General features: G+C 42.5%; 1 protein-coding gene across 7 annotated transcripts in view; it reads right to left on the bottom strand.

Moving 5' to 3' along the window:
- LOC140467039 (semaphorin-3A-like) overlaps window positions 1-26,567 on the bottom strand; it is a 436,589-nt gene that overhangs the window by 66,181 nt on the left and 343,841 nt on the right. For all 7 annotated transcript variants that reach the window (XM_072563099.1, XM_072563101.1, XM_072563098.1 and 4 more), the window contains 3 exons: window positions 25,493-25,586; window positions 13,116-13,235; window positions 1,044-1,186 (listed from right to left, as the gene is read on the bottom strand). In XM_072563099.1, the coding sequence (XP_072419200.1) occupies window positions 1,044-1,186; window positions 13,116-13,235; window positions 25,493-25,586 (357 nt within the window). The remainder of the gene's footprint in view (window positions 1-1,043; window positions 1,187-13,115; window positions 13,236-25,492; window positions 25,587-26,567) is intronic.

Raw genomic sequence — 26,567 nt, 5'->3', positions numbered from 1 at the left:
ACCGCCGCTCCCTCACCACCAGACGCCTGGAGGAAGAACACCTCATCTTCCGCCTCGGAACACTTCAACCCCAGGGCATCAATGTGGACTTCAAAAGCTTCCTCATTTCTCCTTCCCACACCTCATCCTAGTTTCAAACTTCCAGCTCAGTAACTGTCTCCTTGACTTGTCCGGACTTGTCCGACCTGCCTATCTTCTTTTCCACCTATCCGCTCCACCCTCTCCTCCTTGACCTATCACCTTCATCTCCTCCCCCACTCACCCATTGTACTCTATGCTACTCCCTCCCCGCCCCCACCCTCCTCTAGCTTATCTCTCCATGCTTCAGGCTCACTGCCTTTATTCCTGATGAAGGGCTTTTGCCCGAAACGTGGATTTCGCTGCTCGTTGGATGCTGCCTGAACTGCTGTGCTCTTCCAGCACCACTAATCCACAATCTGGTTTCCAGCATCTGCAGTCATTGTTTTTACCAGGGGCCTGTAATAAATGCTGAGCCCAGCCAGTGACATCCACATCCCATTAAATAAATTAAAGGATAAAAAACTTGTTCACTGTTATTGTTCAAGTTGAGTTCTACATCTCCGTTACAGATGTTTTAAAAATATTGGTAGCTGCAGTTCTAGCCTTTATTTCTGATTTGACTCCATCTGAAATCACCCTTCTCTTTAGAATTTCATAACAACAAGGTTGGATTGGTTAATGTGCAACAACACTCAGCAGATTCACAGTGAACTAACAGCTAACTTCTCACATCGGCAGATTTCATTTTCTGTTGACTTGGAAAATATTGGCAAGGTTTTTAATCAAACTAAAGTGACAACAAGAATATGAAAGAAGTTTTCAAAAACAGCGAGAACTATCTTTTTGTGAAGTTCAGTGAAGAGAAGATTCAGAGAAAGTCAACTGCCATTTCACTCCCATTTGGTTTTGCATGATTAACTTAGACCCCAACTTCATCCTCAGTGTCTTCAGTCCACTGATGAAAGTATTAAAACCAGAAAGATACTTTAATCATTGGAAAATTCCTTACATATCCAACTGACCTTGCACACTTGTCCTATCCGGGCATGAGTCGCTTTCCCTGAATACTCTCCATCCAAAGCATTTTCTCGAAAAAAGAAATATATTTTATCATCTTCTGGATTGTCACTCTCTGGTATCAAGTGGGCACCAATGAATTTTGGTTCTGGAGAGCAAAATTCAAAATAAATACTATTAAAACATTGTTAAACATTGTTAAATTTTAACAAACAATTTTTTTTTGCGATTTCATTGCTAACCCAATATCATTCCTAATAATTCCCTTACATTTCAGGTTATGTTATTTGTATTAAATGAGAGAAATGTAGTACCCAACCTCTGAACCGGGAGGCCTGCACTCAAGTCCCACTGCTCCCAGGCCTATCATTACATCTCTAACAGTTTGATTGGAAAAGATCATTCATGAGAAAAATGATGTTTTAATCCAATCCATAGCTCGCCCAATGGATTTGGTGTTGAGTAGGATTTAGACATAGTAAGAACCAGTACTGGAGAACTCCTGCCAGATCAGCTCTTGAAGAAAATAGTTCCCTACAGTGTGGAAACAGGCCCTTCGGCCCAACCAGTCCACTCCGACCCTCCAAAGAATAACCCACCCAGACCCATTTCCATCTGAGTAATGCACCTGACACTATGGGGAGAAAGTGAGGACTGCAGATGCTGGAGATCAGAGCTGAAAATGTGTTGCTGGAAAAGCAATACCTGACACTATGGGCAATTTAGCATGGCCAATTCACCTAACCTGCACATCTTTGGATTGTGGGAGGAAACCAGAGCATCCGGAGGAAACCCACGCAGACACAGGGAGAATGTACAAACTCCACACAGACAGTCACCCAAGACTGGAATTGAAGCTGGGACCCTGGCACTGTGAGGCAGCAGTGCTAACCACTGAGCCAACTTACCGACCTCAAAAAAACAACTTTGTGTGTTGGAATTTAAACAGCAGCTTCAACACATTGCTGTATAACAGGTAACCCGCACAAGTGGCAGCAGTGGGATTCAAAGCCACGCCTCCTTAGAGACTCAAGCCTTAATCCAGCACCTTAGACTGCTCAGCCATGATAGAGACACCAGAAGGCCAAGGGTTTTGATCACTTCAGAGGAGGATTTAATTTTTTTTTTAAATGCTGCCCACTCTGAAAGGGAGCCAAGTGGCATTTTTAAAAGGAATGAAAATTAGGTGATCAATTTCCCTCCCCCTGACTTTGCAACTCTGGAAGTGTTCATGTCAGGGGGTAATCCTATTAAAAGTAACAAGACCCCAGTTTAATAACTGGCTATTTATTTCAATGCTATTTGTGAGATCTGTTTGTTTGGGACTTGGCAGTGCCATTTGTTCCACAGAATAACTGTGAGTGCATTTCCAAAGAGGATCATTAAATGTGAAATGCTTTAGACCAGAGTTTCCTCAAGTGGGCCTCAGGTCTCAGGTCAGTTAAAAGCAGGGGATTATAAACTCTGAAGGAGGAATATGCACTTTGTCATGATATTTATGCAAAATATAACAGCTGAACAGCTCTTCTTCCACTCTCAGTTTGAAGTAAGAGGTCAAGGTTCAAAATCATATGACAGAATTTGGGAAGTACTGCTTTTTATGTTTCAGAGAAAGTGTTTCATGAAAGCAATATTTCCTGCTTGCTTTATAATTTGTGACACATCTGCATCTTTTAATGCACATTTGCATCATTGCTTTCAGATATTATTTTGCATGTTCTGTCAAAGGCTACTCTGGAACAAATCTCCAAACTTCCCATGCTCGATATGAGGGAAACCATAACCAGCTTTCTGTTCCCATTGGATAGAGAGAGGATTAAATGTCAAAAAGAATGAAATGGCAATAATTGAATAAGTTGTGTGGTCCACGTTTTGGTCAGGTGAATTGGCCATGCTAAATTGCCCGTAGTGTTAGGTAAGGGGTAAATGTAGGGGTATGGGTGGGTTGCGCTTCGGCAGGTCGGTGTGGACTTGTTGGGCCGAAGGGCCTGTTTCCACACTGTAATGTAATGTAATCTAATCTAATCTTACCTCCCTCTCCTTCTTTAAAATCCTCCTTGAGACCTACCCCTGACCATCCTTGTTGTCACCTGCCCCAATGTCTCTTCGTGAGTATTGGTGCCAAATGGAAATAGAAGTTCTTGTAGTTTTCATGCAGCATTTCCTGACTGGGAAGATGGAAACTAAAGCTCCACTACAATTTATTACTCAACGTTGAAATTAAGTGGCACAAATTGAAGAAAACTCTGATTATTACAACGCTTTAAAAATTCCACCAAGAAGTTACTATTCAACATAATGCTCAGAAGAAACATTCCCTAAACGCATCAATACTTTGAGCCTCAAACCGCTCTCCACCTCTGCCAGGTCATTTTCTGCTTTCACACCAGTGAGGAGTGGAAAGAATGTTTTAATTTGAGCAGACTGACTGCATTTCTTTTCAATTCTCATGCACCTGTTTACCAGACAAATGGGTTTTCATTATTTGACAGAGCAATTGCCCTTGATACTATACAAAGCAGCCCTCAGTCAGCATCTGCTTCTGCTCAAGTCTGCCATGATTTATATGAAGAGCAGCAGTCAGTAATGGAAAAAAAGAAGCCTTGATCTTATCCTGTGAAAGCAATTAAACTCTTTGAGGCTTCAGCTTCTAAAGAATGAAAGAGTAAGGTTAAAAACTTCAACGATAAAACAAAGAGCTGTGGATGTTGGAAATCTGAACCAAAATCAGAAATTGCTGCAGAAATCTAGCAGGTCTGGCAGCATCTGTGGAGAGAAATCAAAGTTAACATTTCAGGTCCAGTGACCATTCCAAAGGTGATCAGATCTGCTGAGCTTTCCCAGTAATTTCAGATTTTATTCTGTATTGCTTACTTTGCTCTAACATCTGAGCAAGATTCACATTTTTTATAAATGTGTTAGCAGGAGCACTGGGGATATGCATCACCTCACCAAGTGTTATTTCCATCATGAATTCTAATTTAACAAACATTGCATCCAATCCATCCTATAGGATTAAAGCCCAACTTCTGAGCAAATTAACTCTCATTGCTGTCTTTGTTTTATCAATGTCTATGTTCAAATTTCATTGGTCTCGTTTACAAATGCTATCATGACCCCTCCCTTTATTCTCACTCAGGCATACATGTTGATTCATTCTCCAAACTCTTCTCATTCTAGTCACCTTTCCAAACACCCTTCTCTGTGGTACCGTCACTAGCCCAGCTCTCAGCCACCTTGATCCAACATTCTGGGACTCTCTTCCCTTCCACTGAATTACATTTCACTAATCTGCAATACATGCTGAAAGCAAACCCTTCAATCAAGCCTTTGTCCTATAATCCTTCTCCTTGCAATCTGAGCTCTCCTCTGTGAATATTATACCATAAGATCCTCAAACAGGAACAGGAACAGACGGTTCAGCCCCTTGAGCCTGCTCTGGCATTCAACTGGATCAGAGTTGTTCTGACCTTCCTCACATCCACTTTCCTGACCTTTTCCTGGAACCTTTGATTCCCTAATTGATCAAGAATCTATCCATCTCAGCCTTAAATATACACCAGGACTCTGCCCCCACAGCTCTCTGTGGCAAGGTGTTCCAAAGACTCACAACCCTCTGCTAGAACAAATTCTTCCTCATTTCAGTCTTAACTTGATGCCTCTTTATTCTGAGACTGACCCCCTGGACCTGGACTCTCCTATGAGTGGAAACATTTTTCCAGCATGGATCCTGTCAAGCCCCTTAAGAACATAGAACATGACAGCGCAGTACAGGCCCATTGGCCTTCAATGTTGCGCCAATCTATCATACCAACCTGAAGCTCATCTAACCTACACTATTCCATTTACGTCCATATGTCTGTCCAATGACAACTTAAATGTACTTAAAGTTGGTGAATCTACGACTGTTGCAGGCAAAGCATTCCATACCCTCACTACCCTCTGAGTAAAGAAACTCCCTCTGACATCTGTCCTATATCTATCACCCCTCAATTTAAAGCTCTGTTCCCTCGTGCTCGCCATCACCATACGTTGGAAAAGGTTCTCCCTGTCCACCCTGTCTAACCCTATGATTATCTTATATGTCTCGATTAAGTCACCTCTCAACCTTCTTCTCTTTAATGAGAACAGCCTCAAGGCCCTCAGCCTTTCATCGTAAGACCTTCCCTCCATACCAGGCAACATCCTAGTAAATCTCCTCTGCACCCTTTCCAAAGTTTCCACATCCTTCTTATAATGTGGTGACCAGAATTGTACACAATACTCCAAGTGCGGCTGCACCAGAGTTTTGTACAGATGCAGTATAATGTCATGGTTCCGGAACTCAATCCCTCTATTAATAAAAGCTAAAACACTGTATGCCTTCTTATCAACTCTGTCAACCTGGGTGGCAACTTTCAAGGATCTGTGTACCTGGACACCGAGATCTCTCTGCTCATCTACACTACCAAGAATCTTACCATTAGCCCAGTACTTTGCATTCCGGTTACTCCGACCAAAGTGAATTACCTCACACTTTTCCGCATTAAACTCCATTTTCCACCTCTCAGCCCAGCTCTGCAGCTTATCTATGACTCTCTGTAACCTACAACATCCTTCATCACTATCCACAACTCCACCAACCTGAGTGTCATCTGCAAATTTACTAACCCACCCTCCTACGCCCTCATCCAGGTCATTTATAAAATGACGAACAGCAGTGGACCCAACACCGACCCTTGCGGTACACCACTGGTAACTGGACTCCAGGATGAACATTTCCCATCAACCACCACCCTCTGTCTTCTTTCAGCAAGCCAATTACTGATCCAAACTGCTATATCTCCCACAATCCCATTCCTCCGCATTTTGTACAATAGCCTACTGTGGGGAACCTTATCGAACACCTTGCTGAAATCCATATACACCACAACAACTAGTTTACTCTCATCTACCTGTTTGGTCACCTTCTCAAAGAACTCAATAAGGTTTGTGACGCACGACCTACCCTTCACAAAACCGTGCTGACCAACCCTAATCAAATTATTCTTTCCTAGCTGATTATAAATCCTATCAGTTATAACCTTTTGCAACACTTTACCAACAATTGAAGTAAGGCTCACTGGTCTGTAATTACCAGGGTTGTCTCTACTCCCCTTCTTCAACAGGGGAACCACATTTGCTTTCCTCCAGTCTTCTGGCACTATTCCTGTAGACAATGACGATTTAAAGATCAATATCAAAGGCTCGGCAATCACCTCCCTGGCTTCCCAGAGGATCCTAGGATAAATCCCATTCGGCCCAAGGGACTTATCTACTTTCACACTCTGCAGGATTTCGAATACCTCTTTCTTGTGAATCTGAATCCCTAGTCTAGTAGCCTGTGTCTCAGTATTGAAGGAGAAAGTGAGGACTGCAGATGCTGGAGATCAGAGCTGAAAATGTGTTGCTGGAAAAGTGCAGCAGGTCAGGCAGCATCCAAGGAACAGGAGAATCGACGTTTCGGGCATGAGCCCTTCTTCAGGAATGAGGAAAGTGTGCCAAGCAGGCTAAGATAAAAGGTAGGGAGGAGGCACTTGCGGGAGGGGTGTTGGAAATGCGATAGGTGGAAGGAGGTTAAGGTGAGGGTGATAGGCCGGAGAGGGGGTTGGGGCGGAGAGGTCGGGAAGAAGATCGCAGGTCAAGAAGGTGGTGCTGAGTCCGAGGGTTGGGACTGAGACAAGGTGGGGGGAGGGGAAATGAGGAAACTGGAAAAATCAGCATTCATCCCTTGTGGTTGGAAGGTTCCGAGGCAGAATATGAGGCGCTCTTCCTCCAGCCGTCATGTTGTTATGGTCTGGCGATGGAGGAGTCCAAGGACCTGCATGTCCTTGGTGGAGTGGCAGGGGGAGTTGAAGCATTGAGCCATGGGGTGGTTGGGTTGGTTGGTCCGGGTGTCCCAGAGGTGTTCACTGAAACATTCCGCAAATAGCTGGCCTGTCTCCCCAATATAGAGGAGGCCACATTGGGTGCAGCGGATGCAGTAAATGATGTGCGTGGAGGTGCAGGTGAATTTGTGACGGATATGGAAGGATCCCTTGGGGCCTTGGAGGGAAGTAAGGGGGGAGGTGTGGGCGCAAGTTTTGCATTTCTTGCGCTTGCAGGGGAAGGTGCCGGGAGTAGAGATTGGGTTGGTGGGGGGTGTGGATCTGACGAGGAAGTCATGGAGGGAGTGGTCTTTTCGGAACGCTGATAAGGGAGGGGAGGGAAATATATCCCTGGTGGTGGGGTCCGTTTGGAGATCTGTATTGAAGCCTGTATGCTTCAATGAGATTGTGAAAGATTTACCATGTGGCTGTGGTGGCCACTTCACTTTCCCTTCGCTGCATTACATTGTTTTTATGTTAACATTTTGAATGATTTAATTTTTAAAAAACTGCTTAACTCTTAATCAGTGACCTAGTTAAACTAAATGGTAGAAATGTTCTTGAAGAAACAAGTCTGTTTTTTAAAGAAGGTTTGCTGTTTAATAATGCCTCTAAAATAGAGAAAGGTGAAATCATTGTGTTTAACTTTGGCATTAATTCTCAGCAGAGCTATTTTTAACAAGAGACTGGAGCTTATCAAGTAATGCTCAGCTGTCCTTTTTATGGTCCTGATGGACATTTTGTTTATCAGAACAGCAACAAAGAATCATGTGCTTTAAAGATAAATTATATTCAAACTACCAAACAAAACTTGTAGGAAACCAACATAATCATTCTAAAAGATGAAAGACTTAAACTAAATTCGTTTAATGTTACATTCCATGATATTGCAATCATTTTGCTATAAATTCTGTGATTCTGCACCACAACCATCTGATGATGAGGCAGTGTTTTGAAAGCTAGTGCTTCCAAATAAACCTGTTGGACTATAACCCGATGTTGCGTGATTTTTAACTTTGTCCACCCCAGTCTAATACCGGCTCCTCCAGAGAATGAAAGTGGCAGCATTGTTTGGTGATTTTTTTTCAAAGCTCTCCATCGTCTCGCTTCTCTTTGTCTTTGTAATTTCCCTCATCTTACAACCTCCATAGAATCTGAACTCCTCAAATTTAGGTGTTTCATGGATCTCTATTTTAATTGCTCCAACACCGGCAGCCATATTTTCAGCTGTGGAGGCCCTAAGCTGTTTCAAACACTCTGTTTCTCTCTGCTCTTCCTTCTGTGACTTTGTCTTTAGATTAGACTACTTTTACAGTGTGGAAGCAGGCCCTTCAGTTCAACAAGTCCACACCAACCCTCTGGTGAGCAACCCACCTACACCCATTTCCCTACATCTAACACTACGGGCAATTGAGTATGGCCAATTCACCTAACTTGCACATTTTTGGACAGTGGGAGGAAACCGGAGCACCCGGAGGAAAAATTATGGTCCTGATGGACATTTTGTTTATCAGAACAGCAATTTTTAATTACAATTACAATTTTTACAACCACTCTTTAATACAGTTTTTGAGACTCAGCTTTGGTGCTAGCTGTAATGACACATGCAGTTGGCTTGAGTGTATACAATATGCAGAAATGTACCTGGCAGTATAACTCAAGTCTTCTAACTACACTATATAAATAACAACGTACTCAACATTTATCGTATAATTATGCACTATGATCAATGTGACCACTAAATTAATTCATTAAAGACAAATAACCAAATTTCATATGATTTGCTTTTAAATTTCATTAATTAATACACACATTATATTAATTTGCTAACCTTGGTATGTAATTAGTACACAGGAACCTAGACATTGCTGTGCAAATATTAGTCCAAAGAGTAATGTGATTCTGTGAATGCCCTTGCTTGCTAATTAGGGAGATATGCCCTCCTGTCTAATTGAGAAAAAAAAGTCACCCCCTTTAAGAAAGACTAACAAAGGAACTCTGGGTGAAAGCTTTGGGTTTTCATTTGCTAATAATCAGAGACTGTGATCTCAAGGACTCCATGCTGTTACACACAGTTAATCAGTTATTTTACTTTTTCACAATTTCTGTTATGCATCCCTCTTTGTCAGTGTTTTTTTCATTATTCAAGTCTCTATTTTCTCTGTGGATGAGTAAAGTTCAGTTCTGTTGACATTCATTAAATAACATTGCACAAGAGGAGTGTCGTTTTATAATCATTCTCAGATCTGAACACTTCAGTGCCCTCAAGTCTGCCCACATTGCACTTAACCTCTGTCTCTCTCTCTCTCTCTGCCTGATTTATAACTTTAAGATACTTGCTTTGTATAGTTTAGGTTTTGAGCACTTCAGTAAGCTGCACTCTGTTGGCTATTTATTGACCACACCAATCAAATTGTTTTCTAGTCTACAAGTTGCAGGTCAACATTGATGCTGCAGGAAAACATTAATCACTTTGTTCAGAAATCAGAAAATATGGGGGATGGAATAATGTATCATATATGTTAATTTTATTCATTTTGGTTCCCTGCAAATAAAGGATTTTCTGTAGGATGACCACATCCATGTTTTAAACTTTATAACGAGACAATATGCTCTAATTGGTTACGGCCAGTGTGATCCATTTAATTTAAACACAAGTTTGAACAGAATTTGACGTACACTAAGCGTTATCTTGCCCTTTGGTGAAACTGTAACTGGAATTGGTAAAGTCATCCGAGGCTTTTATTTTCATACCATCACCTGAATGTGGTATCAATGTTGACCTTAAGACTAACTCCCTTTCTGTCTTTGAACAGGAATCAGGGCATGACATGGGAGAATTGTTGGGAGCCATTCATAGAACATTTGATGGTTTATACTCAGAACACAAATCAAAGTGTTACTGCAGTGCAGATTAAAATTATCAATTAAAAAACAAGAATAAATGTGTGTATGTAGCACCTAATGCAGCTTCAATCTGCTTCATATTAGCACAGCCAAAATGGGAAGAAAGCAGAGTTAACATTTTGAGAGCAGGGCCTCTTCAACAGAACCCTAATTAACTCTACTTTCTTCCCACAGATGCTGCAAGACCTACTGAGTTCCTCTAACATTTTCTGTTTTTGTTTCAGTTCTACAGCATTCATAGTTCTTTGTTTTATCATATTAACCCCAGAACCTGGTACATTGTTGTGAGCAACTTGAGAAACGAGGTTATATGAATTTCTCCTCAAGTTTATTTTGAATTCATTCACAGTTGTGGATGTCACTGGTGAGGCCAATGGTTATGACCCATGTCCAATCACCCAGAGGGCAGTCAAGAGTCAACCACTGAGGAGTAACTCATGTTAACCAGACCAGGTAAAGTTTCCTTTCCCCAAGAATCATGGTGAACCAAATTGTTTTTTAACAATAGTTACAATTAGGTGAGCTTATCATTCCAGATTTTATAAAAAAAACTGAATATCAGGTTTATCATTTGCCATTTTAAGATTTGAACCCAAAACACTGGCCTCAGGCTTTGAGTTCCTCATGCAGTGACATTACTACTCTGCCACTGTTCCCCACCACCACCACCACCACCCCCCCCCCCCCACCCCCCCCCCCCCCCAGCCCCCACACAGGGCCTTGGGAGTGGAAAGGACTAAAGCCAGGGATTTTAACAGTGATCGCAATCGAATTATTATGCTGAAACCATGGATGATGGGAAAAGCTGTGATATATCAACAGTCAAATAGCCAGACAAAGAATTTCCTCTTGATCCATTGGTCTTAGGTATTAAATAGGATTTCCTCTGTACTAAGTTAAAAAATCACACAACCCCAGGTTATAGTCCAACAGGTTTATGTGGAAGCAGTAGCTTTCAAAGCATGTCTTATTCATTAAATGAAGAAGCAGCACGTCAAAAGCTAGTGCTTCCAAATAAACCTGTTGGACTGTAACCTGGTGTTGTGGGATTTTTAACTTTGTCCACCCCAGTCCAACACCAGCATCTCCAAATCATATTTTATATCAAACTGCTATAGGAATGCAATGGCTGATGTGGAGAATCCATGAGGTAAACTGAGACCATTCAGAAATAAAAAGGAATATACCCAGCGACTATGGCAAGGACTGAATTACATCACAGGTTCTAAAAAGAGACAGTGCAAGATAGCAGAGTGACACATCCCTCCCAGATCATCTCAACACCTTCTACGCTCGCTGTGAGCAAAACTTCGGCAGAGAGGTAACACCTATTCCGACAAGTCCTGACGAACCTATCCCAACAGTCACTGCATTAGAGGTCAGATCAGTTTTCCTTTGTATGAATCCAAGGAAAGCGATGGGACCAGACTGATACCAGGTCATACACTCAGATCATGTACAGATCAACTGGCAGAGATCTTCTCAGACATCTTCAACCTCTCCCTGCAGCAGGCCACTGTCCCTGCCTGTTTCAAGAGGCCAATATCATCCCTGTGCCTAAGAAGGCTCATGCAGCTTGTCCCAATGACTACACCCCAGTGACCCTAACTTCAGTGGTCATGAAGTGCTTTGAAAGGCTGGTCATGGTATTTATCAGCTCCAGCTTCCCCACTACTCTTGACCCACTCCAATTTGCCTATCAGACCAACAGATCCATGTCAGAAGCCATATCACTTGCCCTTCACTCCTCCCTCGAACATCTTGACACCAAGAACAGCTAGGTTAGAATCCAACTCATTGACTACAGTTCAGCCTTTAACACTATTATTCCTTCGAGACTGATTACTAAACTTAGTGATCTCAGACTAAGCCCCCACTCTCTGCAACTGGATCCTCAGTTTCCTGACACACAGGTCACAATCAGTGATTGATTAGGGACAATATTTCATCCTCACTGACACTCAACACTGGAGCCCCCCAGGAGTGCGTACTCAGCCCCCTACTGTACTCATTGTACACCCATGACTGCATCACCAAATACCAGACTAATGCCATTTACAGGACACCACCATAGTTGGTCGAATCTCAAATGGCAAAGAAACAGACTACAGACGGGAGATGGAAAACCTGAAAAAAGGTGCACTGGGAACAACCTAGTTCTCAGTGCCGGCAAAACCAAGGACCTCATTATTAACTTTCGGCGAATGTTACTCATGCCCCCCCCCCCCCCCCCCCCCCCACACACATTAACAGCACAGAGGGGGAATGAGTGGAGAGTGTCAAGCATCTGTGAGTGGTCATCCACAACAAGCTTTCTTGGACTCTTCATGTGGACGCACTGGTTACAAAGGCCCAACAATGTCTCTTCTTCCTCAGGCAGCTGAGGAACTTTGGCATGACGGTGAATACCCTTGCCACCTTTTATAGGTGCGTCATCGAGAGCATTCTGTATCACTACCTGGTATGGCAACTGTACCATTCAAGATCGGAGACTGTTACAGAGAGTGGTGAACTCAGCCCAGATAATCACAAAGGCCAACCTCCCATCTATAGAATCCATCTACCAGGCCCGCTGTCAAGAAAAGGCTGCCAGCATTCTCAAAGATCCATCCCACCCTGGCAATGTTTTTCTACAACGTCTACCATTGAGGAGAAGGTACAGAAGCCTGAACACACACACCAGCCGGTTTCGAAACGGTTTCTACCCTATTGTTGTTAGAATACTGAATGGATTCACAAACTCTTTACATTCGGCTGTTCCTGTGTTTTTGTTTTTGCCACTGTTTACCTATTATTTACTTATCTATGCTACTTAACTCTGTGATCTGCCTGAATTGCTCGCAAGACAAAGCTTTTCACTGTGCCTCGGTACATGTGACAATAAATTCAATTCAATTCAATTTGAATATCTATTGCGAGAACAATGAGGAAAGTTATCATCCAAAATGTTAAGTCCCTTTCATAGTTCAGGTCAATGTACTCATGAAGCAGTAATAACAATGAACTAGAAAGGTTCTTTCCTCTCTCAACGTTGCTCACTCCACTTACTATGGGCTTGCTGCAAGCCAGTCCCAAGTAACACCAATGGAGGACATGTTAAAATGTGTAAAGTGGCTACTTTATTTGGATAACTACACACCTCGGGAGAACAAAGAAGAAGTCTAAGTTGAGGTGTTCCCAGTAAACTGAATGTAAATTAAAATTATAATTCGCAGGTATCACATACTTTAACATTCTTGAAAGTTATGCCCAGAACCTTTGGGAGAAATTAGCCAATCGACTTACCGTTCAGCCACCGGGAATCATGTTGCTCTGTCCTTATCGGGTGATGATGTCCCAAAGTGCGGAAAATTGCAAAATCCCTGCCCATGAAATCTGCTGCAGTACCAGAATAAAGCTCTCCATCTGTGGGTGAGGGAGTAAAAATTTGTCACTGTTGCAATGGCTTCCCACAACACACTACAGATTGGATCACAAGTGTTGAAACTCTCCTTCCTTCCTAATTCTTTCAGTCTCGACAATTTGTTACACAAAGTGCTTTGGTCCTTTCACCCTGTCACTCGTATCCTTTTCACTGATCTTCTTGCTGATCTACACTGGTGTTCAATTCAGCAATGCTGTGAGTTTAAAAACTGCCCCAGGGTTTAGTATTTACCTATTTGGATTGGCCTAAGAATAGGAAGCAAATGGGGTTAGATTAATTTCAGATATCTGGTCAGTATGGGTGAGTTGGACCGAGGGATCTGACTCCATGCTGTTATCCCTATAACTCTATTATGGTAATCTCTTTTAACTGTACAGCTCTGAGATCTCAGCACTCATCCAATTCTGACCTGTTGCACATTTTTAACTTTACTGGAGGTGGTAACGTTACCCGTCTGAGCTCTAAATTCTGAAATTTTCTCCATAAACTTCCCCAACTTCTTCTCTTCTTAAAAGCTGCTCCTTAAAATCTTTGGGAAAATACATGGTCGAAGATATATATTGTGGATTAATGTGAACTTGAACACTTCAGAACCTTGAACATTTTATTGCATTAAAACTAACATAAACACAAAGTTAGAAATCACACAACACCAGGTTATAGTCCAACAGGTTTATTTGGAAGCACTAGCTTTCGGAGCACTGCTCCTTCATCAGGTGGTTGTTAATCTGATGAAGGAGCAGTTCTCTGAAAGCGAGTGCTTCCAAATACACCTATTGGACTATAACCTGGTGTTGTGTGATTTCTAACTTTGTACACCCCAGTCCAACCCCGGCATCTCCAAATCATAACATTAATACAAGTTATTATTGTTTCTCAATATTTTAAACAACCTATACATCAAATATTTCAAATTAGCTGGATGTCATACATCAGATTTCAAAATGATATCTACTCCGTGCAAATAATAAAACCCTGGTAGCATAATAAAACTGTTTCTCAGAAATTCCAACAACAGTGAAGAATCTGTATGAAGTAACAAAGGGGCTGATTATTTTTGGAAGGAATTGAGTCACCTTAGGGCTTGTGTGGTTCATGATGCCAACTAAACTCGGAAAAACTATCTCCAAATAAAAAGTGCTGTCTTTTCATTATATATAGAAGTGAAGTTACAATGTACAATACAGTAATTTTCAAAGTCAAGAGTGTGTTGCTGGGAAAGCACAGCAGGTCAGGCAGCATCTGAGGAGCAGGGGAGCAGGCATACACCCTCCATCAGGAATGAGGCTTGTGGGCTGGGGGTCTGAGAGATAAATGGGATGGGGTTGGGCTGGGTGACTAAGAAAGCGATAGGTGGATGAAAGTGAGGGAGAAGGTGATAGGTCAGAGGGGGGAGTGATGGACAGGTCTGGAGGGCGGGGCCGAGTTGGAGACTTGGGACTGGGATAATGTGGGGGAAGGGGAAAATAGAAAGGTGTTGAAATCCACATTTATCACATGGGGTTGCAGGGTCCCAAGGCAGAATATGAGGCGTTCTTCCTCCAGGCATTGGGTGGTAACAGTTTGGCGATGAAGGAGGCGTTCGGTAGGAGGTAGAATCGGGTGGTACGGGGTTCACAGACAATGAGATTGGGGGGCTGTGGGTGGGAGATCCCCAGAGGTGATGAGGTTGTGGATGGTCTGGGAGATGATGGTTTAGTGATGGTAGGTGAGGTCGTGATCAAGGGGCAGTAGGAGAAGGTGTCTGTGAGTTGGTGCCTGGCTTCAGTGGTGTAGAGGCCAGTGTGCCACATTACTACTGTGCTCCCTCCTTGCCTGCGGGTTTGATGGTGAGGTTGGGGTTGGAGCAGAGGGAGTGGAGGACTGTGCATTGTGAGGGTGGGAGGTTGGATTGGGTGAGGAGGGTGAACAGGTTGAGATGGTCAATGTCACAGCAGCAGTTTGAAAGGAAGAGTCAAGGGTGGGTAACACCTTCTCCCACCCAACCTCCTGTAAAAACGCCATCCCTTATTCCCAATTCCTCTGCCTCTGCCGCATTTGTTCTCAGGATGACCAATTCCACCTCAGAAAGTCCCAGATGGCCTCCTTCTTCCATGATCACAACTTCCCTTCCCATGTGGTTGATGATGCCCTCCAGCGCATCTCCTCCATTTCCCACTGCCCTTGAATCCCACCCCTCCCAACACAACAAGGACAAACCCCCACCCCCACCCCCTGTCCTCACATTTCACCCCACCAACCTCCACATACAACACATCATCCTCCACCATTTCTGCCACTTCCAAACGGACCCCACCATCAAAGATATAATTCCCTCCCCACCGCTATCAGCGTTCCAAAGAGACCATTCCCTCCACGACTCCCATATCAGGTCCACGCCCCCCACCAGCCCACACCCTATTCCTGGCACCTTCCCCTGCCACCACAGGAAATGCAAAACCTGCACCCACACCACTCCCCTCACCTCCGTCCAAAGCTCCAAGAGATCCTTCCACATCCGACAGATATTCCCCTGTACCTCTACCAATGTCATCTACTGTATCCGTTGCACCTGATGTGGTCTCCTCTACATCGGGGAGAGAGGATGCCTTCTTGCAGATCGTTTCAGAGAACATCTCTGGGACACCCACACCAACCCCACCACCCCGTGGCTGAACACTTCAACTCCCCCTCCCACTCCATCAAGGACATGCCGGTCCTAGGCCTCCTCCACCACCAAACTGTCACCACCTGACACCTGGTGATAAATGTGGATTTCAACAGCTTCCTAATTTCCTCTTCTCCCACATTATCCCAGTCCCAAGTCTCCAACTCAGCACCGCCCTCTGGACCTGTCCATCACTCCCCCCCAACCCATCACCTTCTCCCTCACCTTCATCCACCTATCGCTTTCTCAGCTACCCACCCCACCTCCTTCCCATTTATCTCTCAGCCCCGACCCACAAGCCTCATTCCTGATGAAGGGCTTCTGCCCGAAACATAGATTCTCCTGCTCCTTGGATGCTGCCTGACCTGCTGTGCTTTCCCAGCAACACACTCTCGACTCTAATCTCCAGCATCTGCAGTCCTCACCTTCTCCTAGTAATTTTCAAAGGTTGATATTTTAGCTTGAAAATATATCCTCCTTCTATGTAAACAGTATAACAGAAGGTTTTATATCAAGCTGCAATGTTTGCTTTTCTGGTCACTCTCTTTGGTAGCTGATAATCAGTGCCAACCTCTCTGATACATGTGACAAGATCTGTCTGTTATTTCTTGGCTCGAGTGTTGGAAGAATGTTGCACTCCAGGGACAAGCTGACACTGTTGTTTGTGTTAGTCTTATTAAAAGCATGTTTCCTGCTGACAATGCCTGAGAGGAGTGCTGTGCCCATGCTTCATTTACACTCTCCGACAGCAGGAGCATGTGTGGATGTAACTGACTGAGTAATGGAAGCAGAAGGAGGAAAATCTGAGGCATTGTGACAGCACACAGTTCATCCACCGCTTTGATTAAGCGTGTAAATCTGATAAAAAGGATATGCCCTCTTTAAACTTTCCAAGACAGCAGTAAATCTCATTTGTTTCGCTCAGAAACTCTCCAGGGCTCCTGCAGCACTGCCTTCCAAACCTGTGACCTTTACCACCTTGAAAGACAAGGCCAGCAGATACAGGGGGATGCCAACATCATCATGTTTGCCTCCTCTCTGGGGCAATTGGAGATCGCCTCCTCCCCAACCAATGAAGGAGCTCACTCTGCCCTCCCAGTCAGGAAACAATCCTGGTTGTGAGGAAGGCAGCTGTAGAGGGGTCCCTGATTTATGAATGTCTCATTTCTAAATGCTCATACTTACGAATGCGATCTCATGCAAGGGTGTCATTTTAAAGATCTGGCATCTGAATATTTCCAGTCCTTCCAAATGGCTCCATTATAACATCCTGCAGTGTGTTCCAATTTACATACAAATCGACTTGTGAACAGACTCCAGAACAGAACCTACTCAGACCCCAAGGACTGCCTGTAATCAGGTTGGGGGGTGGAATTTGTGGTTCTAAACTAGCAATTAATTGCCCACCACAGGGATATAATGGTTGGCAGGTTGGGAAATCTCCCCAGGGACCTTTTCACAGGGGTGGCATAGTGGCACAGTGGTTAGCCCAAGCGCCAGGAACCCTTGTTCGATCCCAACTCAGGTGGCTGCATGGAGTTTACACATTCTCTCTGTTTCTGAGTGGGTTTCCTCCAGGTGCTCCAGCTTCTTCCCACAGTCTAAAGGTATGCAGGTCAGATGGATTGGCCATGCTAAATTGTCCAGGGATGTGTAGACTAGGTGGATTAGCCATGGCAAAGGGTGGGGAGTGGGGGGTGGTGGTCAAGGTGGGAAGTATTTCAGAGGGTCAGTGTGGACTCGATGGGCCAAATGGTCTGCTTCCACATTGTAGGAATTCTATAATTGTGTAAACGTAATTGGTGAGGTGGTGGAAGAGGGTGAATATCTATCCGATTCCCATTATTTCCCCTTCTCACAAACTCCAAAATGCTAACATTCCATCCTAAGAGTTTTCTTCAAGAGACAGCTCAGAAAGAAGTGTTTTGAAGAATAAGTGGTGGGAGGTAATGAGGAATATAGAAGTGATGTAAATTATACTTTACATCTTCAGTCTATTTGCTCTTTTTGATATCTTTCTCATCTTTTTATAATTTGGTTTTGAGTTTCCTTTCTTTCATGAGATACCTCTCAACATTCACTATTATTGTTTTTTAATAAAACAAATTTCACTATCAATGACTTGTGAACAGAACTGTAAGACTTCAACGTTTTTAAATCTCCTGTTTCTCAGAATGTACCTTTATTTGTAGATTGTTAATTATTGAGAAAACTCAACTGATCTCTTATTTTTCATTACAGCAGAAACCTTCCCCCAATATGTTATCCCATTGTTTTGCTGGCAATCCCTTTCCTACCTCTCCCACTGTTCCTTTCACTTGCTCACTTTTCAGGACTGACTGGAATGAGTTGCTGCTGGCTCAGGGTTTATCGATTTCAATGGAATAATAAAAGCCCAAACTCTGGAGAATATCAACGTGACCAGGAAAATAATGCAACGTGTCAGAGTGCAAGGATTGTTTATTTTGCTTTCCAGATCCAGATTTATGATGGAGACTTTGTTAATATTCGATTTCTTGAATATCTGGGGACAATATAAAAGTGACTTAATGGCATTATGGAACTCGAAACCCGTCAAATAAAAAGCAACTTACGGTTTTGAAGGGAACATTTCAATTTAGCAGAGGTTTACCCGAACACAAAAAGCAGCAAGGTGTGTTGTCAGGAATGACAGTTGCAGATATCATTGGAATGACAAAAACCTTTTTTTAAAAACAAATCTCAGACTGTGGTGTCACTGGCAAGGCTAGAATCTGTTTCTTACTCCAAATTGTCTTGACTGTGAAAGGCCTACTCAGATATTATGGAGAGTGGTTTGGAGTCACATAGATTTGGAGATATACATAAATAGGTCCAGACAAGGACAGTAGCAGTAAAAGGGACTGAAGAGGCAACTTTTTCACACAAAGGGTGGTGCATGTATGGAATGAAATGCCAGGAGGTGATGGTGGAGGTTGGTACAATTGCAACATTTAAAAGACATCTGGATGGTTACATGAATAGGAAGGATTTAGAGAGATAGGGACCAAGTGCTGGCAAATGGGTTTAGATTAATTTAGGATATCTGGTCAGCTTGGACGAATTGGACAAAAGTGTCTGTTTCCGTGCTGTACATGTCTATGACTCTATGACTAAATATGAAGGGAATGGACTTAAAATAAAGATGACTAACAAACAAATTGAAGAGGAGTAATATTAATTGGACCAAAGCCAAATAGTTTAAAGACCTTCTGCTTACACCTGATAAATTCATATTTATATCAGTAACAGCACTTTCCTTTAATCATATACCTTATGTTGTGTTTTTACATGAGTTTTTAGGTCATGTGTGAAGAAGTAGGAATGAGGGCGAGAGCTTATTTATGAATCCCCAGTCATTGACAGTAACTATTAGATCTTTATCTGGTACTGAGAGCAGGTGCTGAACATGCACATTTATATTTAACAGACATTCAATGATGATAATAATGAAAATGTATTCTTAAACTGTCATTAAGATAAATGTTTTAATTATGGGGTTTTTATACAATCGCTATGTTTTGGGTTTGTGTCTTTAATCTAGGTTAAATAGGGTTATGACATGTGGCTTATTCTGACCTGAGTGGGTGAAGGGGGAGGTGATGACCTGTTAGTGTGGAGATCCTGATGTTCTGGAGACCAGAGTTCAAATCCTACCTGGCAGATGGTGGAATTTGAATTCAAGAAGACAAAATATGGAATTAAGACTCTAATGATGACTATTGATGATTGTTGGAAAAATCCACCTGGTTGACTAATATCCTTTAGGGAAGGGAATCTGCCATCTTAACCTGATCTGGCCCATATGTGAGTCCAGACCCACAGCAATGTGGTTAACACTTATTAGGAATGGGCAATAAATGTGGCCAGCGACACCCTCATCCCGCAAAAGAACAAAACAAAAGTTCAAATCCAAAAGGAGACCCAGGCTGCTTTGCTAGGAAGATGATATAAGCTACTTATGTTTGTAAAAAATGCTTACAGCCAATTAGTCTCCAAATTTCTAGGAAGATGTTAGGAACATTGGATTTTAAAGGCCAAACAGTTAGTGTTTTGTGAATAGTTTCTCAGAATTTCTACCTGATTACAAGGTTCTTGTGATTCATGAGCGGTGCTGGAAAAACACGGCAGGTCAGGCAGCATCTGAGGACCAAGAAAATCGATGTTTCAGGCAAAAGCTTTTCATCAGGAAGCCCTTCCTGATGAAGGGCTTTTGCCTGTAACGTCAATTTTCTTGCTCCTCAGATATTGCCTGACCTGTTGTGTTTTTCCAGTAACACTCTGATCTAAACTCTGGTTTCCAGCATCTACAGTCCTCACTTTTGCCTAACCGTCTTCTGATTCATATTGACCCAGATATCGAAACCTTTCCCTTCTTAAAGACTAACTATTCTGTGAAAACTAGAACTAAAGTCTGAAAGTCTTGGTCACACACTCTTCAGGAATGTGGTGGAAGCTTGTGTTCAGATTGTGAAGACAAAATTTGTAAGGATTTGAGATGAGGCAGGAAGATTCATTTAACTTGCACAAGAGAGAGAATTTCCAGGAAGACTTGCATCATGAGAGATAGTTCTAAGATTAATAGTTACCACTGTGCCACCATCCACTGTACCATCATGCTACTGTACCACCGTGCCACCATGCCATTGTGCTAGGATTAGGCTGAGACAAGAAGGTAATGGAAGTTGAGAGCCATTTCAGATTGGCTCTCAGAGATTTGGACGTCGATTTAAAGGACAGCATTAAATTAAAGGGAATATTTGGTTGTGCTAAAAACAAAAGGGGAAATTTATATTCTGTGATTTAAAGTGTAAGTTAACTTCAAAAAGGATATTTATTAAATTGTGCTTTTAGTCTGTTTGTTAAAGTAAAAGTTATAAGATGTGAAATCTTGTTTTTTTTTCAAACGATAAGTTTGCATTTTTTTTAATGTTATCAGTCTTATAGGACTTATAATGTAAGTACCTGCTGAATCAATTAGTGGGCATTGGATTGACATTATATTGACAATAAGACCATAAGACATAAGAGTGGAAGTAAGGCCATTCGGCCCATTGAGTCCAATCCCTAAGTCAATATCTGAGTAGTAGATTACTTGGGAATTATCACATTGGCTGCTATATATCCAACATTATAACAGCAGTGACTCTTCAGAAGTATTTCATTGTGTAAAGAATGTAGTGCCATCCTTTGAACATCAAAAGAATTATATAACTTATTAACAAAGTCTGTGTCAAAGTCCCTCTCTGCATCGCTATCACCAATCACTCTCCCACAGTTGGTATCAAGCATTCTGGCAATGGATAAGGCTGAAATAGGTAAAAACAATGACTGCAGATGCTGGAAACCAGATTCTGGATTAGAGTGGTGCTGGAAAAGCACAGCAGTTCAGGCAGCACCCGAGGAGAAGGAAGGCTGAAGTACGGCTGAAATATTTGCAACCATCTTCAGCCAGAAGTGCCAAGTAGATGATCCATCTCAGCCTCCTCCAGTGGTCCCTAATGTCACAGACACCAGTCTTTTGCAAATTCGATTCACTCCAGGTGATATCGAATAACAGCTGGAGGGACAGAAAACTGCAAAAGCTACGAGCCTTGACAACATTCCAGCAATAACATTAAAGACTTGTTCTCTAGAATTGCCATACCTCCAGCCCAGCTATTCCAGTACAGCTACAATGCAGGCATTTACCTGACAATGTGGAAAACTCCCCAGGTATGTTCTGTACATAAAAAGTATGGCAAATCCAACCTGGTCAGTTACTGTCCCATCAATTGGAAGAGACAGAATGATGGCTCAGTGGTTAGCACTGCTGCCTCACAGCGCCAGGGACCTGAGTACGATTCCAGCCTTGGGCTACAGTCTGTGTGGAGTTTGTGCATTCTCCCTGTGCCTGAGTGGGTTTCCTCCCACAGTCCAAAGATGTACAGGTCAGGTGAATTGGCCATGCTAAATTACCCATAGTGTTAGGTGCATTCGGCAGGGGTAAATGTAGGGTGGGGGAATGGGTCTGGGTTGGTCGCTTTTTGGAGGGTTGGTGTGGACTAGAATGGCCAAAGGGCTGTTTCCATACTGAAGGGAACCTAATCTTAAAAGTGATGGGGGAAGGTGATATTAACAGTGCTATCAAGCAGCAACTGTTCAGCAACAACTTGCTCAGTGATGCCCAGGGGCTACTCAACTCATGATAACTGTCTTAGATTAGATTACTTACAGTGTGGAAACAGGCCCTTCGGCCCAACAAGTCCACACTGCCCCGCCGAAGCGCAGCCCACCCATACCCCTACATTTACCCCTTATCTAACACTACGGGCAATTTAGCATGGCCAACTCACCTGACTTGCACTAATCTTTGGACTGTGGGAGGAAACCGGAGGAAACTCACGCAGACACGGGGAGAACGTGCAAACTCCACACAGTCAGTCACCTGAGGCGGGAATTGAACCCAGGTCTCTGGTGCTGTGAGGCAGCAGTGCTAGCCACTGTGCCACCGTGCCATTCTGGTGACAGCAATAAATATTAACCCTGTCAGCGATGCCCACATCTCACTAAAGTAGCAAATAAAAACTACCTCCCCTCCCACTCCCTCACTGAAGAAATTTGGTGATTTTCATTAACTACTTGGGTGTGAACATCAAAGGTAGAATTCGTAAGTTTGTAGATGACACAAAAATTGGTAATACTGTTGATAGTGAGGACGATTGTCTCAGGTTAGAGTTTGATATTGATCAGCTGGTAAATTGGACACAGCAATAGTAAATGAAATTTAATCCTGATAAGTGCAAGGTGATACATTTTGGGGGGTCAAATCAGAAAATGATATACATAATGAATGGTAAGTCCTTTGCAAATACTGGGGATCAAAAGGACCTTTGTGTTTGAGTCTTTAGACAGGCTGGTGATGGCGGTATGCAGAACGCTTGCCTTCATTAGCCAGACGCAGGATATAGGAGCAAGGAAGTCTTGTTACAACTTCATAAAACATTGGTTAGGCCACAGATAGAATATTGTGTGCAATTCTGGTTGGATGTGATTGTACTGGAGAGGGTGCAGAGGAGATTCACCGGGATGTTGCCTGGGATGAGAAGTGTCAGTTATGAAGAGAGACTGGATAGGCTGGGCTTGTTTTCCTTGGAGCAGGAGAGGCTGAGAGGGATCTGATTGAGGGAGACAGAACTATGAGAGACACAGACAAGGTAGATTGTGAGAATCTTTTCCCTACGGCAGACCTGTCTAAGATAAAAAGGGCATTGGTTTAAGGTGAGGAACAGCTGGTTTAGAGAAGATCTGAGAAGTAACTTTTTTTCACCCAGACGGTAGTAGAAATATAGATTAGGCTGCCTGAGAGGGTGGTGGCTGCAGATACTCTCGCAACATTTAATACGTATCTGAATGAACTCTCACAATGCCAGGGCACAGTAAGTTATGGACTGAGTGTAGATAAATGGGATTAGCATAGTTTGGTGTTTGTTGCCAGCATGGTGGCATGGTGGCTCAGTGGTTAACACTGCTACCTCACAGTGCCAGGGACCTGGGTCCAATTCCAGCCTCGGGTGACTGTCAGTGCGAGTTTCCTCCGGGCTCTCCGGTTTCCTCCCACAGTTCAAAGATGTGCAGGTTAGGTGAATTGGCCATGCTAAGTTGCCCGTAGTGTTCAGGGATGCCTAGGTTAGGTGCATTAGTCAGGGGTAAATAGAGGGGAATGGGTCTGGGTGGGTTACTCTTCGGAGGGTCGGTGTGGAATTGGGCTGAAGGACCTGTTTCCACACTGTAGGGAATCTATGAGCATAGCCATGGTAGGCCAAAAGGCCTGTTTCTATATGGTATGATTCCACAGCCAAGAAGGAACTTCTTAGAATTAGCCAAAGTTTGGTGCCAGGTGAGTAACCGCTATGGGAATATATATACTCCAGTACCAACCAAGGCATTTAGTCCTCCTGATTAATTGCATTCCTCTTTTGAAGACAGAATAATGATGTTAACATGAAATCATGAATGAACATTCAAGTGCAATATTACAAACAGGAATCAATAGTGCAATATTGACTCAACTTGCAATATTTTTTCTAAAAATATTCCTCCCATGCTTGTCCTTATGGAATATCTGGGTTAGGAAAAGAATCCCATTCCTAATGATAAGAAACTCTCTTTTTAAAGTAGATTTTCATAATGTCTTTATTAAATGTAGTTTGATCATTGATAAAACAGTTAATTAATTAATTAGCATATTGTAACATAAGTAAGTTGAACTCAGTAAAGCAGTGTTAATCTTTCAATTAAACCTGATGTTATCAACAAGAATAAATCTGATTTATCTGACTTCCATCTTTTAGTGACCATAGCATTTTAAAACCTGATTTTGTATCACAAATGAGTCTTTGTGAAGCTTTGATAAAGTATCTAAAATGAGACTAATTCTACCTGAATCTGCAACATAAGCAGAAATCCCATCTCTTCCTGCTTCCCTGATCCCTGGGATCTCAAGAAATGAAATCAGATAACATAAAACTTCAAAAGGAGTTTAGAATGAAAGAGTGTATTATTAAATTTGATATGTATCCTATTTTGTAGCCATTACAAGCTGCAACAATACTCAGAGCAGATAATCTCACACTAGCTGTTCTTGTTTAATGCTGGATATGAAATATGAAACATTTGTCTGGCACTCTGACTATGACACAAATTGTAATTAACTCAGTACAAGGTTCTGTGTGTTATTTGGGAGAACTGAAAGGCATGAGGTTAAATGTTGGGATGTTAGAATAGAATGGAACTCATGGTTTCAAAATTTTATTCACTCACAGGATGTGGGCGTTGTTGGCTGGGCCCAGCATTTATTGCCCGTCCCTACTTGCCCCTTGAGAAGGTGGGGGTGAGCTGCCTTCCGGAACCACTGCAGTTCATGTGCTGGAGGTTGACCACATTGCCCTTAGGGAGGGAATTCCAGGATTCTGACCCAGCAACACTGAAAGAGCGGTGATATATTTCCAAGTCAAGATGGTGAATGGGTTGGAGGGGAACTTGCAGGGGGTGGTGTTCCCATGTTTCTGCTGCCATTGTCCTTTTAGATGGAAGTGGTTGTGAGTTTGGAAGTTACTTTCTGAAGATCTTTGGTGAAGTTCTGCAGTGCATCTTGTAGACAGCACACACTACTGTTACTAAATGCCAATGGTGGAGGGAGTTTGTGGTAGTGGTGCCAATCCAGCAGGCTGCTTTTTCCTGGATGGTGTCAAGCATCTTGAGTGTTGTTGGAGCTGCACCCATCCAGGCAAGTGGGAAATATTCCATCATACTCCTGACTTGTGCCTTTTAGATGGGTGGACAGGCTTTGGGGAGTCCGGAGGTGAGCTACTCACTGCAGGATTCCTAGCCTCTGACCTGCTCTTCTGGGCTGTGACATTTTTATTTATTGCAATAGTTTGATTCCTTTGATTGCTGATTCAATGTGGTTACAACTACAATGACAATGAAAAAACTCAATGGAGCATTTAATGTAACCAGTGGATGGAGAGCACACCAGCACTGAATCAGTTAAAGCTTTACACTCTGATCAATGTCTGGGTTTTTACTCACCAATTAAAATGGAAGTAGTCAGCAGCCTCGGGTCATAGGGGCTTTTACCTCGTCCATTCTCAAAGTGTGATGTCACGAGCCTGAATACATTTTCCTAGTTGCATAAAGATACAATGATTATTACACTCTGAATCTTCACTGAGCCAATTAATTCAGAAGTATGATCATAATTGAAAAAGAGTGTTGAGAGAATTATCAATGTAATAATGATATTTCTAAATTACTTTATTAAACAATATTTTATTGCATTCACATATTTCCTCCCTCTAAATGCCGGGAAGTCAGGTTGCACATCAATATGACAGTCAAGGCTTTTAGTACAAGTATTATAAATTGTTGGCAATTTGTAAAGATGTATAACTCAAACAGTTGATATTGTGATGCATAGCCATTTCACAGAAACTGTCAGATAGAAATGAACTCTCTCTGATTTTATCCCAGGAATGGTTAACAGCATCACATCATATAAAATAAATGTGTTCAATTTAGCCCTTGAGCCTCTTCCATCATCCAGTGAGATCATGAACTGATATGCAATTAAATATCTTGCCTTTGCTCCACATCCTTTAAAACCATTGTCCAACAAAAATCTATCAATTTCACACGTAAATTAACAATTGATCCAGCATTAACTGCTATTTGCAGAAAGGAATTGCAAAATTCTGCCAGCATTTGTTTGTAGAATTGTTTCTTATTGTTAATCCTGAAAGACCCCAAATTACATTTTTTTAGATATTACCTCTTGCAGATTTCCAAAGAGGAAAAAGAAAAACACCATCTACACTGTCTGTGCCTTTTGATGGTTTGAAAACATTAATCAAATCACATCTTAGCCTCCTAAATTCCAAAATATTAAATTCTGGTTTGTGAATTAACCCTTGGAGTCCATTTATCAGTCTGGTGAATCTACGCTGTACTCTCTCCAGGGCATTGTGAGGTGTGACACCCAGAACTGCTCCCAATCATTCAGCTGTTATTTAACAAGGGTTTTCACTAGGTCAAAGGTTAACTTCACAGAACCACAGAATCACAGAAATGTTACAATGCAAACAAAGGCCACTTGGCCCATCATGCC

This window comes from Chiloscyllium punctatum, chromosome 44, assembly GCF_047496795.1.
Source record: "Chiloscyllium punctatum isolate Juve2018m chromosome 44, sChiPun1.3, whole genome shotgun sequence".
NCBI lineage: Eukaryota > Metazoa > Chordata > Chondrichthyes > Orectolobiformes > Hemiscylliidae > Chiloscyllium > Chiloscyllium punctatum.
The sequence above is the reverse complement of the archived record's forward strand: the minus strand, read 5'-3'. Positions and strand labels throughout refer to the sequence as shown.